Source organism: Dufourea novaeangliae, unplaced genomic scaffold, assembly GCF_001272555.1.
Source record: "Dufourea novaeangliae isolate 0120121106 unplaced genomic scaffold, ASM127255v1 scaffold193, whole genome shotgun sequence".
Lineage (NCBI taxonomy): Eukaryota > Metazoa > Arthropoda > Insecta > Hymenoptera > Halictidae > Dufourea > Dufourea novaeangliae.
The window spans coordinates 245,154-262,247 of NW_015374074.1; the positions used below are offsets into that span (position 1 = coordinate 245,154).

Consider the following 17,094-nt stretch of genomic DNA (forward strand, 5'->3'; position numbering starts at 1 on the left):
TATAATAGTATTACATTATTCTGTAAGTATTGCTTCCTTCTGGTATTTGCAATGATTCCTGATGATTGTTACAGTCATTCGTTTTCCTGAATTTGGTAATCGCATACTGCACCGTACATTTTGGATCATTTATTTTGGCTACAATTCGTCACTCTGTAGTTAACGTTATAATACTAACACGTTTTTGTTATGTTTACTATTTTCTTTTCAATCAGATGCACTGCTAAACAAATTTGTTATATCGTTTTAGCTTCATACTTTTCATTAATATTTAAGGATAAATACTCCACGAAATATATGTATACGGTCAACCACTTGAATGAGATCACTTAAATACCAACGTTATTTGTCGCCGTATGAAAAAACTTCTAAGGTTTTTCAAGGTAATTTTTTAGGACAGTCAAGATCGCTGGTATTTTTTAAATGGAAACCTGTTTTATTTTTTCTATATTCTTACAGAACATAAAAAACAAATTCAACGACCTTAATAATCGTACCATTCCGGTTATTTAATCTCGAGATATTTTCATCTAAAGGGATTACAATAACAGTTTTGTTTACGTTTGGATAAGAATATATAAATCGCTGTGTTATATGGATTCGTAGGAAATTTTAATTACTTTGAGATGATTATCTCGCGATAAAATATTCGGAACGATGTGGTTGTTTAGGTCGTTGAATTTATTTCTTTATGCTCTATAAGGATATGGAACAAAAATATAGGTTTCCATTTAAAAAGAATGTCAGCGACCTGTAAATGTCTTAAGAATTAATTACATGTATTAATTCAAATAGTGTAACTTTGTCCTGAGAATTTTATTCATACAACTACAAGTACTGGAGATATTTAGGTGATCTGATTTAAGTGGTCCATCCTGTATATACATTCAAGTACCGCAAAAGTATTGGAAAATAATATTTCAATTGTCCTACGACTGAAACTACAAGCAGATATGACGTAGAAATGCTTGAAGTCATTCTTCTCGAGCATCTCCGGAGTATCAATTTTCATCCAACTTCAGTTATTGCTGTTTTATTTGTATCACTCGATGTTAAATGTTATTTTCATCATTCAACATTAAGTGTAATATTAGACGATAGTCATAGCTGCGATGAATTGGTTCATATGGTATATACTTTAAACTCTTTTCGAGACGCAAGTATTTAAATATTCATGGACGATAAAATACATAAAACAGATAAACGACGATCATGTAGAATTATAAATATATATTCGATGTACATACCAATAAGTAATTTACCACTTTTTTTAACAATAAAGCGACATATTTTAAATGATAAATATCTTCGCGACCTCTTACTGAGTAAAAATGATGTAGAATGCTAGAAAATTATTATTAGTTAATTTTTTAGAGAAGCGATTTTTTATTTCGTTCAGAAATAGTGGGTTATTTATTGATACAACCTAATACATTCAGCTGTGAGAAAAATCGTAGAACACATGGAATGTTCTAATAGAATCACTGTTTGAAATATTTATACATATAGTACTGTTTGCTTGAATGGATTCATTTGTATTTTTAATAGATCATGTGGTAATACCAAAGGGAAAAGCTTCTATGTTCTTTATGTATATTGTATTTATTACATATTTTATTGAAAATAAACATTTTTTAAAATTGATAAGTAAAACATAGAAAAATTTTTTTGGAGCACATATTGCACGAATAGCTTCATCAAAACAAACGATTGATAACTATATTGTAATAATCAGTTGAAGTTGTTATTAATTAACACGTTGAATACCAGGGGATTTTCCTATGTTCTAGCCACAAAACTGAAGTGAATTCTTCGTTATACAATGTATAAGAATAGAAAATAGAATGTTATATAAAATTATTGAATTAAACGATGTCACCATACTTTGAACATTTACTTTGTGTAGGGTTATCGGTTTATGTTGCAATATTAATACGATGATATCGGAAAGTATACAAATATTACAGAGGATTTGATGTATGTATTTTAATTATGGGTTAATATTTGATATGTTCGTTTTTACTTTTCGCAAGTTTCAAAATTCAGTGTCCCGTGTTCGATCTTTCTAAACATGATCTCAGGAATATTTAAATATTTTCTTGAATTTAATTTCTCCATCATGATTGCTAAATCTGCTCGTCTAAAGTAAAAACTAGAATCTCATATTAATAACAGAACGAATAGATGAGTAACGACGAGGAAGAATTCGTTCTTTTCACAGATCGTTACAATAATATGAACTTTTTGTCATCTGACAAAATTATACTATTTATTAGATCGTTGCACATGAAATGGTCGTTTAATGATAAGTATACTTGAAGTTACTATTTATGAATGATAATTATTAACATAGTTCTTTTCTTGTTTATAAAATAACACAGTACATATATTCTTCGCATTTCAAGGTGCTATCTAACATAACAATAAATTCGACAATTAAGCTAAATTAATAAATAAACTTTATAAAGATTCACCTATTCTATTTCTGCTGAAAAATACTGTTTAGCAATGGCAACATTCGGCGGAAATATGGCAGCTAAAAAACGTCTTTGAAGAGTCATCTTCAAATTCGGTATAATAATTATGTAATAAACATAACATGAATGTAACACTTGCACTTCAATGAGAAATATGTGTATAGAGTCTATTTAATCTTACTTTCGCTAATAAAATTCGTATAATGTTCAATCCTGTAATATCAAGTGCCTGTAATAAAACGATCATTTCATGTGCAAGAACCCAATATATCGCTAGCCTGTCCAATTCATGTGCAGGTTCAGACTAACATATTGTGGCAAATATACCACTACATATATCAATTTTGCATTAAATTTTATTATTCTGATGCGTATGTTGGGTGAGCGAAATGTGAATTGATGATTGGATTGAATATATCTGGGGGTAACAAAACAAGAGAAAAAAACAACAGAATAGTGCGAGTCGTAGAAGAGTGAGCACGCGTTTAATATGTAATATAATTTATCTGTTCAGTTGAAACATTAATGGACATTCATTGATCCTCTGTAACGAATCTAAGCAGGTTATCAGAAAAGAAACGGGACTGATAGCGTGGAAATTTGTATTGTTAAGTTACATACAAATAAACATTATCACCTTCAAGTTAGTTGGGAAACTTTGGGAAACTACAAATCGCTGTTGACGTTCTTTCCACTTTTTGAAACAGTGCTGGAATTTTTCAACTGGGACTGCTTTCAGTTGGTCTGTCACAACCTATTAAATGTTTTTCATAGTTCGAAGTTGACGACGCTTGAGATGGGTTTTGATTTTTGGGAATAGGAAGAAGTTACGTGGACTCAGATCAGGGGAATACGGGGGCTGTGGTACCTCAGAAATATCCTTATTGGCAAACAAATCTTTTACATTGTGACAGTGAGCGTTGTCATGATACAACCAAGAAAATTCTCTGTAAACGAGTCTTTGTCCAAAAATGGTACACCTGCCCTACCAGAGCATCCGTACTCCGCTGATCTGACAATGACTCAGTATGACCATTTTCTTTTCCCAAAAATAATAAACCCACTTCGATGTCCTCATTTTGGAACTCTGGACAACATCCAATCGGTTGTGACCGAGAATCTGAAAGTAGTTCCGATTAAAAATTTCGAGTACTGTTTCAAGAAATGGAAACAACCTCTTCAGCAGCTTGTGGCTTCTTAATCAAACTGTTTTGAAGGGGATAATGTTGATTTGTAGATAAGTCGACAATACAAATTTCTACGCTATCAGTCCCGTTACTTTTCTGACAGACCTCGTACAATATCTTTATCTGAGGCTATTCAAGCGAACAGTACTGCACAAGTCAAATTGCGACGATTAGTATTGCGATATATGTATAATGACTACTTTCGAATGATTCTTTTTGGAGTTGAAGATGAAACACAAGTATAACGTATTTCGACGTAGTTGCCTCATTCGGCTATCATTAGACTGTGGACGTTTGTGTAAATATAAATTTTTGTAGACCAGTTTGTAAAAACTTGAACTGAAATAAAAATGGTTTGCTCTGCTAAGAGTTCTATCGGATTTCAAGTAAAATAAAAACCTGATTGAATTTAATTAAACATTTTGTTATACTGAGTTTCAGACAATTAGAAATATTATAAATGTATAACATTTGCAGTATATACTTCATCCAGTGAGTCGAGTCAGTAATTGTAAACAAAAGGTGTTGAGCATTTAGGTAGGACAATAGCGAATGTTTTGGTTATTTTTACTGACTCGTCTCGTTGGACGGAACATAGTTATCATCGAGTTTTTATTTCCGATCGTTTGCAGTTCTGAATTTCTTTCCAACCCCCGTGGAAGTGGAGTGTCTGTCCCAGGACAAACGGCGACGAGGACTATGCATGAACACGTATGAATGCCGTATTCAACGAGGAAAATCCCATGGACCGTGCGCGCTCGGCTTTGGCGTGTGTTGCATATGTAAGTACAAGACTGTTATCCTCAATTCATTCGATGCGTGAACGTTTCATAGATTCCTCACGGAGAATTTCGAGTCGGGAAATGAACGATCGGCGCGTGCACGTGGTTTTTCAAATTTCCAAAAATTCGTGTTTGATATTGAGAGCATCGATTGATTGGCGTATTTTCATGTACTATATCAGGTACGTTGCCCTCTTCAGGTTAATAATTGTGCTAATTAATATTTTCAAACATAAACTATAATTTAAAAGAGAACTTCTCCAACCATAAAAAAATACGTCTACTGATTCAATAACTCAAAGAAATAGAATTACTTACAAGTGTGACATAATTGAACATTGTCGTCGCTAATAATAATCTTCCGAAGTAGATGGGACGTACAAGAATTAGGGGAAAAAAACATCCGAGAAAAATTATGTTTTATAATTTTCTTTTACACCGTCCTTTTTTTTCGTTATGAAATTGAAACATTTGAGGTATTATCTCGTAATAGCCTAGATAATTTTTTAGCAATTAATTGAATGCTTCAGATTTTAACATTTTAAATAAAATGAGATGGAATAGTTTAATCTACGAAACGGTTTTTCATTTTTAAATCACTTTTTATTTACACGAGAGTAAAACATAGATAATTGAAGCATGGACAATTTAAATATTTTTACTTATTGTTAGTTCAAGTGAGAATTTAGTGCTATGTAAGTTAGTAATGGATTTTATCTAGGACAATATAAAGTAGTATTACAATTATCTGGAAAACAGTTAGGACAAATAAATTAGATTGTCTCTAGAACTAAACACACAGGACAATCTAACTGTATTTAAAAAGTATATTATATAATTTAATTAAAGTTTATGTAAAAACATGTGGAGCTCCAAATATTTCGAAAAATCTTGAGAAACGATAATTTGTCAGTTTGGAATATTTTTAACTAAGGAGAACAGTACAGGGTGTTGTAGAACGACAGAAATAAACTTAAGTAAATGAAACTTATACTAAGGATTGAAAAAATTTAATGAACATACTTTTGTAATTAATAGTTCTTTTGGTATTGACTTGTTCCTTTTTTTATTAAGACCTTGCGTCACTTCGTATACGGAATAGTCACTGGTATTTAAAGAATTCAATTGTAATTTTAAAACAGGTGTACCGTATTTTGAACTGAATTGGCATTTACCTGTAGTAATGCAGAGATCGCAACCGTATTTATTTCTTTTTTCAATGAGTGTGTTGAATTTTCATTTGTTGGCGTGTTTGGAGATACACAAGCTTAAATATTAGTTTTACGATGTACAACATTATCCCTAAAAGAATTTCTTTGAAGACTTATAATAATGGATATAGGATTATAATACTATTTTCTCAATAACGTAAAATGAATTAATGTAATTTGGTAATATACAAATTTTCTAAATGTTTGATCAGTAGAAATATTTAGAAAGGTAAAATAACTGCAAAAATGGTGTCGGTACGAAATTAAGATAAAACCTTTCATTGGTTACGAGAAATTAGTTTATTTCCTTTATAAAAACATTAATTACATAAACGAACGTAATGTTTACTGAAATTCTATTCAAGATCAACTGAAAATGCGGTTTCCTTAATAATATGTTCAGGATGTCTCTCTTTCCACCAATGTTTTCCTAATTAGTGTTCTTCCGATGAAAATAAATTACTTTTTTACAATGTTCCAGGTTTTGTTTCCTACTATGTAGTACCACTTTTTACTCATCCGATATTCTTACTAAAAAAATGTGCAAAATTGTTGCAATACGAATGTAAAATGACTCATAACGTTCATAAAAATTTAAAACATTTTTAATTATTCAAATGTTAGACAATCAATTTCATTCAATTTTTAATGTAGCAATTTATTAGATTATCGAATATCATATTTCGTACAGTAATAAATTATATTTTTTAAGTTGATAATATAATTTGATATACATACATTTTTATTGTAAATAATACTCATTCAGCTGTGTAAAAAATTGTTAATGAACATGGATCGAAAAATCAATCCTGTATGAGCTGGAAGCCATTTGTAAATGTTAGTAATGCGAATGATTTCCTAAGTGTTTTGGAAAAGTTACAATTACACGAATTAAAAATATTCCACTAACAAAAATTTAAAGTGTTCGTTCAGAGAAAAATTACGGATCAAAGAGAATTTAAAATCAGATGCCAGATATTTAATTTTGGCCTAAAGCTCGTGCTATGTAGCAATCACAACACGCAGATTGTGTAAATTTTTATGTTATTTGCAATATTATTTGAAATAATAAAATTGTCGATGTTTTTACATATTATGAACCATAAATACAATAAAATTATTTGCAAATGCAATATAAACTCGTAACAAACTTTCACGAACATTACGATACGTGCAACTGATAAAACTCAACTCTATGTCGTCGACAGTTTACTTATTACCTACCAATATCTTAATTCAGTTTGATTCGTTGTAATTTTTAATCGCTCGCTCAAATACCTACCTACACGCAATACTTTAATATTGATTTAATTGATTTTTATACATAATATCATCACATATCATAATTGCAAATTTGTAGTTTAGATATTGTACTGTAATTGACTAATAAATGAATAAAATATTAATTACTTTTAACATATTTACACAAAAGTTAGCTTTTATATTCATTCGCCTATGTTGCTTTGAAATTCGTAACACAGTTCAGATGAAACTAACTTTTTCAATTTATTTCATCTACATGTTTAAATGTTAAATGTTTTTTTACACCCGGTTTCCCGAAGTTTAATGATCGAAAATGTAACAAAACAAAAGATTGTCTATATGTACATAGCAGTTCCATGGATTTTTTTAACTAGATATTAACATAAAAATGTCCATTATCTGTGCTGACTGCTTCAACGTATACCATGTATATACCGTCAAACGCAAATTTCTAAGTCTTCTGTGTGGAAGTACCTACGTACCACGTTCCATTTCACGTGATTCATTTCACATGAACATTCATGGATATCGTGTTTGAAACTTTGCTACGCGATGAACTGTACCATTAATATCGGTAGACTGAAGTCACTCAAAGATTTTACCACATTCCCGCTGAACACTTTTAACGTACTGTATACATTCGTATGCGAATGAAAGTGTTCATTCAGCGAGAAAATAGTACACGCGAATAAATGTGTGATATAGGACAATAGATAATTTTGTCATTAAGTATGCAGTTATCCTGTGAAAGGTGATAAATAGACTGCGGATTTTATGCATTTGTAGCCTATAAGATGCTTCGTGAAATACAATAAAAGAATTCCGCATTCTAGTAATAAATGATACGGGACATGAAAATGAAAATTGCTTACTTGTGACTTTTTTCAATTTACATATATCACGTATCTCATTGAAATAGTGTTTATTGGAAAATATTGTAATTATATTAAAAGAAAGTGACAGTAGATATTATACTTCTTATTTAGGAATTAGGACATAATTGCTCTCTAATCTTTTCAAATTTAAATTAAATTAATACACATTCCTTTTTTATTCTAGTCAATATACCTTATTATTATCAAAGGTATTCAACTTTTCGAAAGATTTTTTGTTTCTTTTTTCAAAACATATACGCTTGGAATTATTTTATTTCTACAGGACATTATAAAACAGTATTAGAATGTTATTTTCAAGACTAGTTTGCTAATAGTTTTCAGATTTATAAAAATTTAATCATTTTTTTTCATTGTCCATTCTGTAATTTGCTGCTGAACTTAGCTGATTAGTTGGCATGTGAAGTACCTATTATAATTTTGTTCTTGCAATTTTTCAATGTCAACGTTGAAAAATCAATATCTTCTGTTTTTTCTTAGTAGGTGACAAAAACGAAGGAAAAAAACATATTATTGTTAATATTTTTCATTTTGCAGTAAGTAGTTTAACGATAGTTGAGAATGCTTTGAATCTAGACCACTTGTCATATAAGAATTCTAGTTATCCAGCTGTATAAAAAACCTTTTTCGTAGAATCAAGAAGTTGTTTTTCAAATAATTAAACTTAAAACTAGAACTACCAAAGTCGTCAAATGAGAGATTACAGATCTGTTATTTTACGATTACTGAAATTATAATACTATTTTTACAAGATTTTATGTTGGCTTTTAATTTATTTATACATTTCATGTTATACTACAATAAATCCGTGATGAATGTTCGAAAGCTACTCGACATTGAACATTAAATATTTCATAAACTAATGGCCACATACGGCTGCAACAAATATCATTAGCTTCAGAATTGCAAGGTACTGTGCTAAATCTCATTAAAAAGTCCGCCTTACACTTGGGGACCTCTCTTTGTCAGTGTGGAGGAGCCTTCGAGCACTCATCGAGGATTTACTGTATATGATCTTAAATTGTAGGACTATACAGAGTATCCCACGTAAATGTCGCCACGAGATTTCAGGACTTTCCTTTAACTTTACAAAACATTATGTTAGTTAGTTTAACACTAAAACTACCGATCATAAACGAATATCTATTTCAATCTGTCGATAAACATGACAAGCTTTTGAAAATTTACAAATTTATAAATTAATTAATTTCTTCACTTTCATATCGTAATAAAAGTTGCAAAAGACTGCAGATTACATACATTTATAGCATATACGATTATGTGAAATATGATAAATGATAAAACTAACATCAGATCTGATACATTTTCCGTCTTATTCTTGTCATAATAAAATCCTAAAAAAATGAAAGAAAATTCAATCTTCACATCTGCCTTTACAACTAACTTTGCAAAATGTTATTTTGCATATAGTACTGATAAGTCTTTTGAATTGTGTAGTTAGTCTAGTGTGAATTACATTTTTTTTAAATTCAAGGAAAAATCCTGACATTTCGTGGCGACACTTACATGAAACACCCTGTACATTATGTATATTATTATATAATACAATTTAATTTGATTACATTCAATGGTTCTAGTGTTAAAATATTTTAATCTTCATACGACCACCAAATTTGGAATCACCACATGCCTTCAATCAGTTACATCAAGGATAAGCATTCATGGGCGTCGTTCCCTACAATTCGATCGATGCCGTTTGATTTCACCGTTTGCTCGACAAATCGGGTTGGTGTACGTCGATTTTGGTTAACGGTATCGCGTGAGCCGCGCGTCGAATGGAACGATCGGGAGGAATGCGTTCTCCTTGAGCGCGGAAAGGAAACGAGGAAAAGAGCACGAGAAACAGGAGAAACAAGACGAGCACTTGATACAAGCTTGTGTTGGGGGAGAATGTACGTCGCCAGTTATACAGTTATTTAATTGCTCGGTATCTCGCCTGTGCCAGATGTAAGATCAAGTTTGCGTATCATCGACCTTTTCGCCACTGTTTTTTTTCGGGATCGTCTTTCGTATCTCTCGTTAGAACCCACCATGATGGTTATTGAAGATTCAATGTACAGGGTGTCAAGAAATTACATGTCGCGGCTATCACAGCCGGATTCTACACCTTCGATGTCATGGAGATACAGATAAGAATGTTGCCGCCAAATTGACCTTGACCTTGGATTTGAAGGTCACATTTTTTTATCGTTGCTATATATTCTACTCATCGTGAAGATAACAAGTCTGAAAGGAACCATGGGTTGGAACTTAACCGTTCCCTTGAAAAATGATGTTGAACGCTCATACATACTTTTATTTGTAATATACATATATATTAAATCTTGCAGTCAGATACGACTCAAATGTCATGCTTGGCGAAGCAGCAGGGATTTGTCATCTTTTATTCGATGGCTTCGAATAAAATTTTGAATAACTTTCGGCAGCGCGGTCGTTTGTACCGTCGAACGCCGAGTCAACGATCTGGAGTTGACAATCGGCGTTTAAAGTGCAACAATGTATTTGGACGACGTTTTGACCAACCCCGTTTGTGCCTGGTCGAGAAATGCGTTTTACTTCTTCAAATGCCCAGTGTCAACTCCAGATCGTTGACGTTCGGCGTTCGATAGTTCGAATAAGCACGTTGCCGAAAGTTATTCGAAGTTTTATTCAAAGTTTTCGAGTAAAAGATGCAAATTCCCTGCTGTATCGCCAATAACATGATAACTGAGTTGTATCTGACTGCGAGATTTCATATATTACAAATAAAAGCAGTTTGAAAATGAAGGAAACTTCAACATAATTTTTCAAAGGAACGATTGAGTTCCGACCTATAGTTCCTTTCAGACTTTTTATCTTTACGATGAGTAGAATATAATGTAACGATAAACCAATTTGACCTTCAAATCTAAGGTCAAGGTGAATTTTGCGGCAATGTTCTTACCTGTATCTCCAACAAATCGAAGGTGTAAAATCCAGATATGGTAGTCGCGACATGTAATTTCTTGACAACCTGTACATGTCGAAAGATTGTGGGTATATGTCTTCCATTAGAAAAAGACCGTGATCTCTGACACTAGAAGTGTCTAACTATTAACTCCTATAATATACCGGATGTTCACTCTAACGGTATCCGCGATTTTCCAACCGTTTGCGACAGTCACAAAAAGAAATTATTGACTAAAATTTATCTGTTTTAAGTGGGCAACGTATAACAGTGACAAACAATTTGAAAATACACAGTTTTCATAGTGAACCCAAGGTCACCTTCAGTTTTTTAAATAGAATCAGGTAATTGTTGCCCGTTATATTATAGGCGATATTAAGTGGAATTCAACCAGCACAAAATATAACATTTTTATTCACACAATACGAAATTTGTAGTAGTTGAGGTGGGAAGAGTATGATGGCTCGCAAAATGGCAAAAGCATAGCACGTATGTTTAATTCCTAGATTGCGGATGTTTATGAAAATGCATTGTTTTGTATAGAAAGTAGGTAAAGTAATTGGGATTGTATAGACAACGTATATTGTGTGTTATGAACGATTTTTAAATCATTTTTTAGTTAATCATTTCTGTAAGTTTTTTATTGAGTTTTGAAGTCTTAAATTTTGGTCTGTATTGAGCATTAACTTTTCGATTAACTGAAATGGTGGGTCGATTGTCGTGAATGTTGTGTAATTTACTACTTACCGATTATTCTAATGTTTTCGAATATTATCTTGTCTATAACTCTTGTGAAATACTTTCAATCTTGTAATTCAGTCTGTCAGTTCCTTTCTCTTGTTTTTCTAGGATCTTCTTATGTTCTACTAGATTCACTTCCGGTATTACCAATGTGTAGGCAGGTTCTTAATGCTAGGGAGAGTTGTGGAGAGTTGAGTATACAAATTTTGTTATTTAATTATTTGAAACTTCTATTAGGTTCAACACTGTATGTACAGAGATGTACAAGCAAGATATGAAAAAAATATATTAGGAAAGACTGTATTGAAATGAAATATATAAAGAAGAGTGTGGTAGGTACTAGAAGTATTAAAAAATACTAACTTACAATTTTCACGTTTTTCTTGTACGAAATACTTTCTGATTGTATTTTCTAACAAACTAATCTTGCTGAAGTAATCATTAGCTACTTTTTCAAATTTATTAATAATTGTCCTACGGCATTATACGACCTCCTATGTATCTATACACATAATTGTTCTCTACTTCTTCCTTATCTCTATCTAGTCCTCCCCTTCTTTATTTCTCCTGCTCAGTAATCATTAGCTATTATTTCAAGTATTTATACTTGCATTCACACATTGTATTCTTTTTAGAGAATGTTATTATAAATAAAATAGTAAATAAATATTGGAAATGAAATATTATTTACATATAAACTTAAATATATATTCAACTTACTTAGAAATATATTAAAATATTATTCACATGAGGAGCTAATGTTGGAAGAAATATTTTATTTACACTAGAATCACCCAGTCAGCCAAACCTGCAAATCCAAATTTTGTCCAATGCCTGTTATGGAGTTATGGCTACAAAGATGCAAGATGTGCTCATGAACAATATGCGCGCACATTCACACCAACATAGGTAGTAAAATGGCTCGCGCAGACTCTGTTCCGTTTTTGTCCCCAATTTGACACAGGTTATGTTGCACGACATGCTGCCAATTAGCTTCACCATTTTGTCAGCAGACGTTGCCTGCAAAACCTAAACCGAATGTGAAAACCGGTGGCTATGGTTTTCTAGGCAACTTTTGTCATTATTGGCTGGCAATTTCCTCGAAACTTGTACATAACTGGTTATCAGGGCATCTATTTTAAATACCTATGTTCTTCAATTCAACTTCGTGGAAACACTCTTGTTTATTATAATATTCCTCAATTACATTTCCTCTTTGAAACCGTCCGAATCCATGGCGAATTATTAACGCATTATCAAACAGAAAATATTCTTCCATCGGAAATAAATAGCATCGAATGTGACGTATTACAAAGTCAATTAATTTAAAATCTTCCACGTTGTAACGATAAATCATTCCACGCCTTGTTAGCCACATAATGTAAATTAATTTTATTCAGTCGTTTTAAAGAGATAAGATAACTTTTCAAAATTATTCAAATCGCGCTCCGAAGAGATCGTTTCCTCGCTATTATACAGGTATAGCTTAAACGATTTCTTGAAAGAGTAGCGAGTTAAATTATTACCCACGAAAGTTGTCATTCGTTATCGATTTCGTGAGAGGAATACTGGTTTGTATGGCAATCACACGCTCGTTCTTTAACTATCTGTAATCGTTCGTTTTTATGAATGAACCGTAGCGAAAGGATTAACCTGGGAGAGAGGATGCTGCGATGATTCTTCATAATGTCGCTCGACTGTTACCGCTTCTGGTCCGGTAACACTTAAACCATCAAGCTGTTTTACAACCGGCTGTTTTACATCTAGTTACGTATGTATATGGAATACATTTCTGAAACGGTAACGTGTTTTCAACCAGTTTCCGAATACCTTCGCTTTATACACAAGTATTGTATATACAGTGTGTCCCACAAATTCTGTCCATCTGAAATGTTTTCGTTATTTCAAACAACATGCGAATGTTATTAATCAAAGTTGTAGGATTTAAAGAAATACATAATATGGAAATAATGATTTCTTGACAGGTGTATACATAGAAGAGATATAGAGGTCAATGTTGTTTTTGTAAATGGAATGCCCATATCTTTATGTTTGAAGCGAATTCTGAGTATAAAAGTACCTACGACGTTAAGAAAAAGTACATTTATCCTAGAACTTACCGTTTCTGAGATATTTGACGTTGTTCATATGACATTGAATGAAAGTAATAAGATGAACAAAGTTAAATATCTTAGAAACGGTAAATTTTAGTACTTTTATAATTAGAATTTGCTATTCTATCGAAATCAAGCATGAAAAGTTGGACATTCTATATCTCCTCCACGCATTCACCTGTCAAGGAACTATTACTACCATATTATGTATTGCTTTAAATCGTACAACTTTCATTAGTAAAATTTCCCATAGTGTTTGAAACAACGAAGATACTTCAGGCGGACGGAGTACGTGGGACACACTGTATGATACACAAACTGTGCTTCATTTATACGGAGCGTTTTCTTAATATAGATTAAAATAGAACTGTTTTAACCCTTTTTTGAATAGTAAGTAATACATGTAAACAATTTTTATTTGAGTCCTTCAAAACCGAAACTGGCTAAACTGTAAATGAAAAAGAATTTTTGCATTGCTAAATGGTTAAGTAAACAATACTTTCCTACCACAATACAGACTCCTCTCGATTATCGTCCCTAACTCGGATCCGTGAGTGGACGATAATCGTGGACCAGGCGAAACGCTTCTGATTATTGTCTCACCGACACTCGGGAATGTAACTTTTTTGTGAACTCCCAATGTTCAGTCCTCGGCTTGTGTACGGGAAGCAGTCTCGACGCGCTGCGGCAACAAAGTATGCGGTTGTCGAGTTCCACGGCCTCCCCTCCCAGTGGTGGGGATGACGTCTGGACAATAATCGCATATCAACAAAGAGTCGATAATCACGAGGACTCTGTAATTTCAAACCGATTTCCTGACAAATTTACTTTTTTTAGTTGAGTCACTGTTTTAGCATACCGACGATATGATTGCTATAGTTTTGTGGAAACAGATAATATCATTAATGCAGGTAATATGTATCAATATCAGTGCAAGACCTTAGTTCATTTCATTGTTTTAAAATAAAACTATTTAAAGACTACATTGAATTGAGGTGGTGACGTGGGGAATTGTATTAATCAGTACTCGCTATAACTATACTAAAGTTTATTTACACTACACACTATATATACAAACAAATTCCAAAAGGAATTAATGCTGTTGATTTCCCAACAACAATCAGGAAATATTAGCCCTAGCGTTAAGGGTAACGAATGACTCGGTCGATGTCTTTACTAGGCGAGTGCTTGTAACCGAATACCTCCAGCCAGCACACGCTGTCTTTTCAGGGGAGGAAGAAAACCCTTAAAAGAGAAAGTTCCCCCGACCACTTAAACGGAAATTTTCCTGTCAATTCGGGAATCCCCGCGCACAGCTGCAAACCATTTTATTACCCCCGAAACCTTGAGCTCATCGGCTCGAGGGCAAAAATGACCAGCAACCGTGCGCGGACGCTCCACAGCCAACTACCTAGCTGTGTACGCTACAGAATATACCACCAAAATCGCCTACAATTGAACGACTGGAAATGACTAATATTCAAAGTAGTTAATAGAAAACTTTTGCATATGATACAAATATGTTTTTTGTATACTTAAATTGCATATTCTTGAGCTGTGGTGTAACAGATAGCACGTAAATTATTTTTTTTATCGTGGGATTCCAATTTCGCGGCAGACTTACATACTACCACCTTCTTTTCTACAATTTTGTTCAGTTAATGCTATGTCATTTACACTACCGCACAGAAGTTCGGGGTCATTTACTTGGACACGTCGTCAATTTCGAGTTTTAATAAAAAAATACATAAATACTTGCAAAACTTTTCAGTAAAAATGTGACGTTCTAGTCTTTTCTCCTGCAACAATATTAATAAAATAAGTACCGATCATGTTATATGGTTCCAAACGAAACAAAGCATAGTATAAAGTTCATCAAAAGATCTTTTTTCCAATGTTATAAAACTGTTTAAACGATGTTAAAAAGTAATTTATTAAATAGAATTACAGGCCTTTTCATGGCGTAATTATAATTGAAATTGAGATAAATACAAGAAATATAGATACATCCTTATATTTCTCTATTATTAACTAATTCAGAAATGTTATAATGGTTATACTTTTTATTCTATCGACCCAATGGAAAGTTATACGTTGTTTACATGGTTTGTAATTGATTACTCTGTACCAGGAAAGAAAGCTATCACTAAAAATATTAAATACAGATCCATATTAAGTTATGTTTGTTAGAATAGATACCAAAATTTTGAACGATAATGTTATTACTATACTGCGGAAGTTTATGGAAGTTCACAATTTCAGATAAAAATATTTACATACATATAAGTTAAAACGGAACGGAATTTTGAATTCTGTACTAGAGACTTTACTACTATAGTAATAATTCATAAATAATATTACATTTTATTAAAATGTTTATTTTATTGTATTTTCCAAGTTAATATAAATAAACATCCACAGTATAGTGAGGTCATTGATGGAAAAAGGGCACATAGCCTTATGTACATTCTAACTTATAGAATAAAACTTTTAAAAAAAATTAAATTTTTTGTTTATTTTTCCATTTAATATCGTATTTTTTAATTAAGCAACATATAATCAAGTTGTAAACTTAATAAGCAATTATATTTAATTTAATAAACAAACAGTTGTTTAAGATTTTACCCCACTTATGGAGGGTACATAAATCAATTCTTTAAAACTCATACGACAGACAAACATTATTTTTAAATCGTGACTTCTGTTTTCAGTACGTTTGAAGGACATGTTACTACACCTTTAGAGAAAAACTTGGTTTTAATTGCATTACTTTTCATTAATTAATACTCTAATAAAAATTTTAAAGTTTAATTACATATATCTCTAGAACGTTTAATTAATTCGCACGTTTACAACATTCAATGTAGCTACATACGAGCCGTTCACAGGCCTAAGGGATTAACTCAATTTTCTGAAGTTTTTCAAATTTACTGTACCAAAGCATTTAATTGGTGCGTAACTTTGTACATTTTCTTATTTTTTTGGGAGTTAATCACTTACCAAACGAATGGCTCGTATGTCACTCGAAATAAGGGGTACTCGATAGAAATAGCCGACTGTTTATATATTATTGTTGTTTACGGCGAATGGAAGAGGGACGGGAGCGAAAAAATGAGATAAAAAGAAGCAACTAATGAGACGGTTTGGTCTTAAAGACCTAACGAGTCATTGCTTCCCGCAGAGACACCGCTCTATAAATTTTTAAGGTCGCCGACTGGGCTTGTTTTCCGAACGAAAGGGAGAGAAAAATGTCCGTGTGGAATTGCTAACCATTTCCTCGGGGTAGGAGCCGGTTGAATAGAGTCCCCGCGACTCTTAAGCGACCGCTGAATGGCTGAATGTGAACTCATTATCGGGTCTCGAGGCTGCTTACGAGAGAGCTTCACATGGCGATTAATAAATCTGTGCAAAAAAAAAATTGTTTCCTCGAATTTCGAAGTGTCGAGGAATAACCTTCCTGTAATTGTCGGGTAGATGGC

At 32.4% G+C, this 17,094-nt stretch overlaps 1 protein-coding gene across 1 annotated transcript in view; it reads left to right on the forward strand.

The window, feature by feature from the left end:
* The window catches only part of LOC107190469, a 52,699-nt gene that overhangs the window by 1,528 nt on the left and 34,077 nt on the right, over positions 1-17,094 (forward strand). The window contains exon 2 of the mRNA XM_015579274.1: positions 4,297-4,446. Coding sequence (XP_015434760.1) covers positions 4,297-4,446 — 150 coding nt within the window. The remainder of the gene's footprint in view (positions 1-4,296; positions 4,447-17,094) is intronic.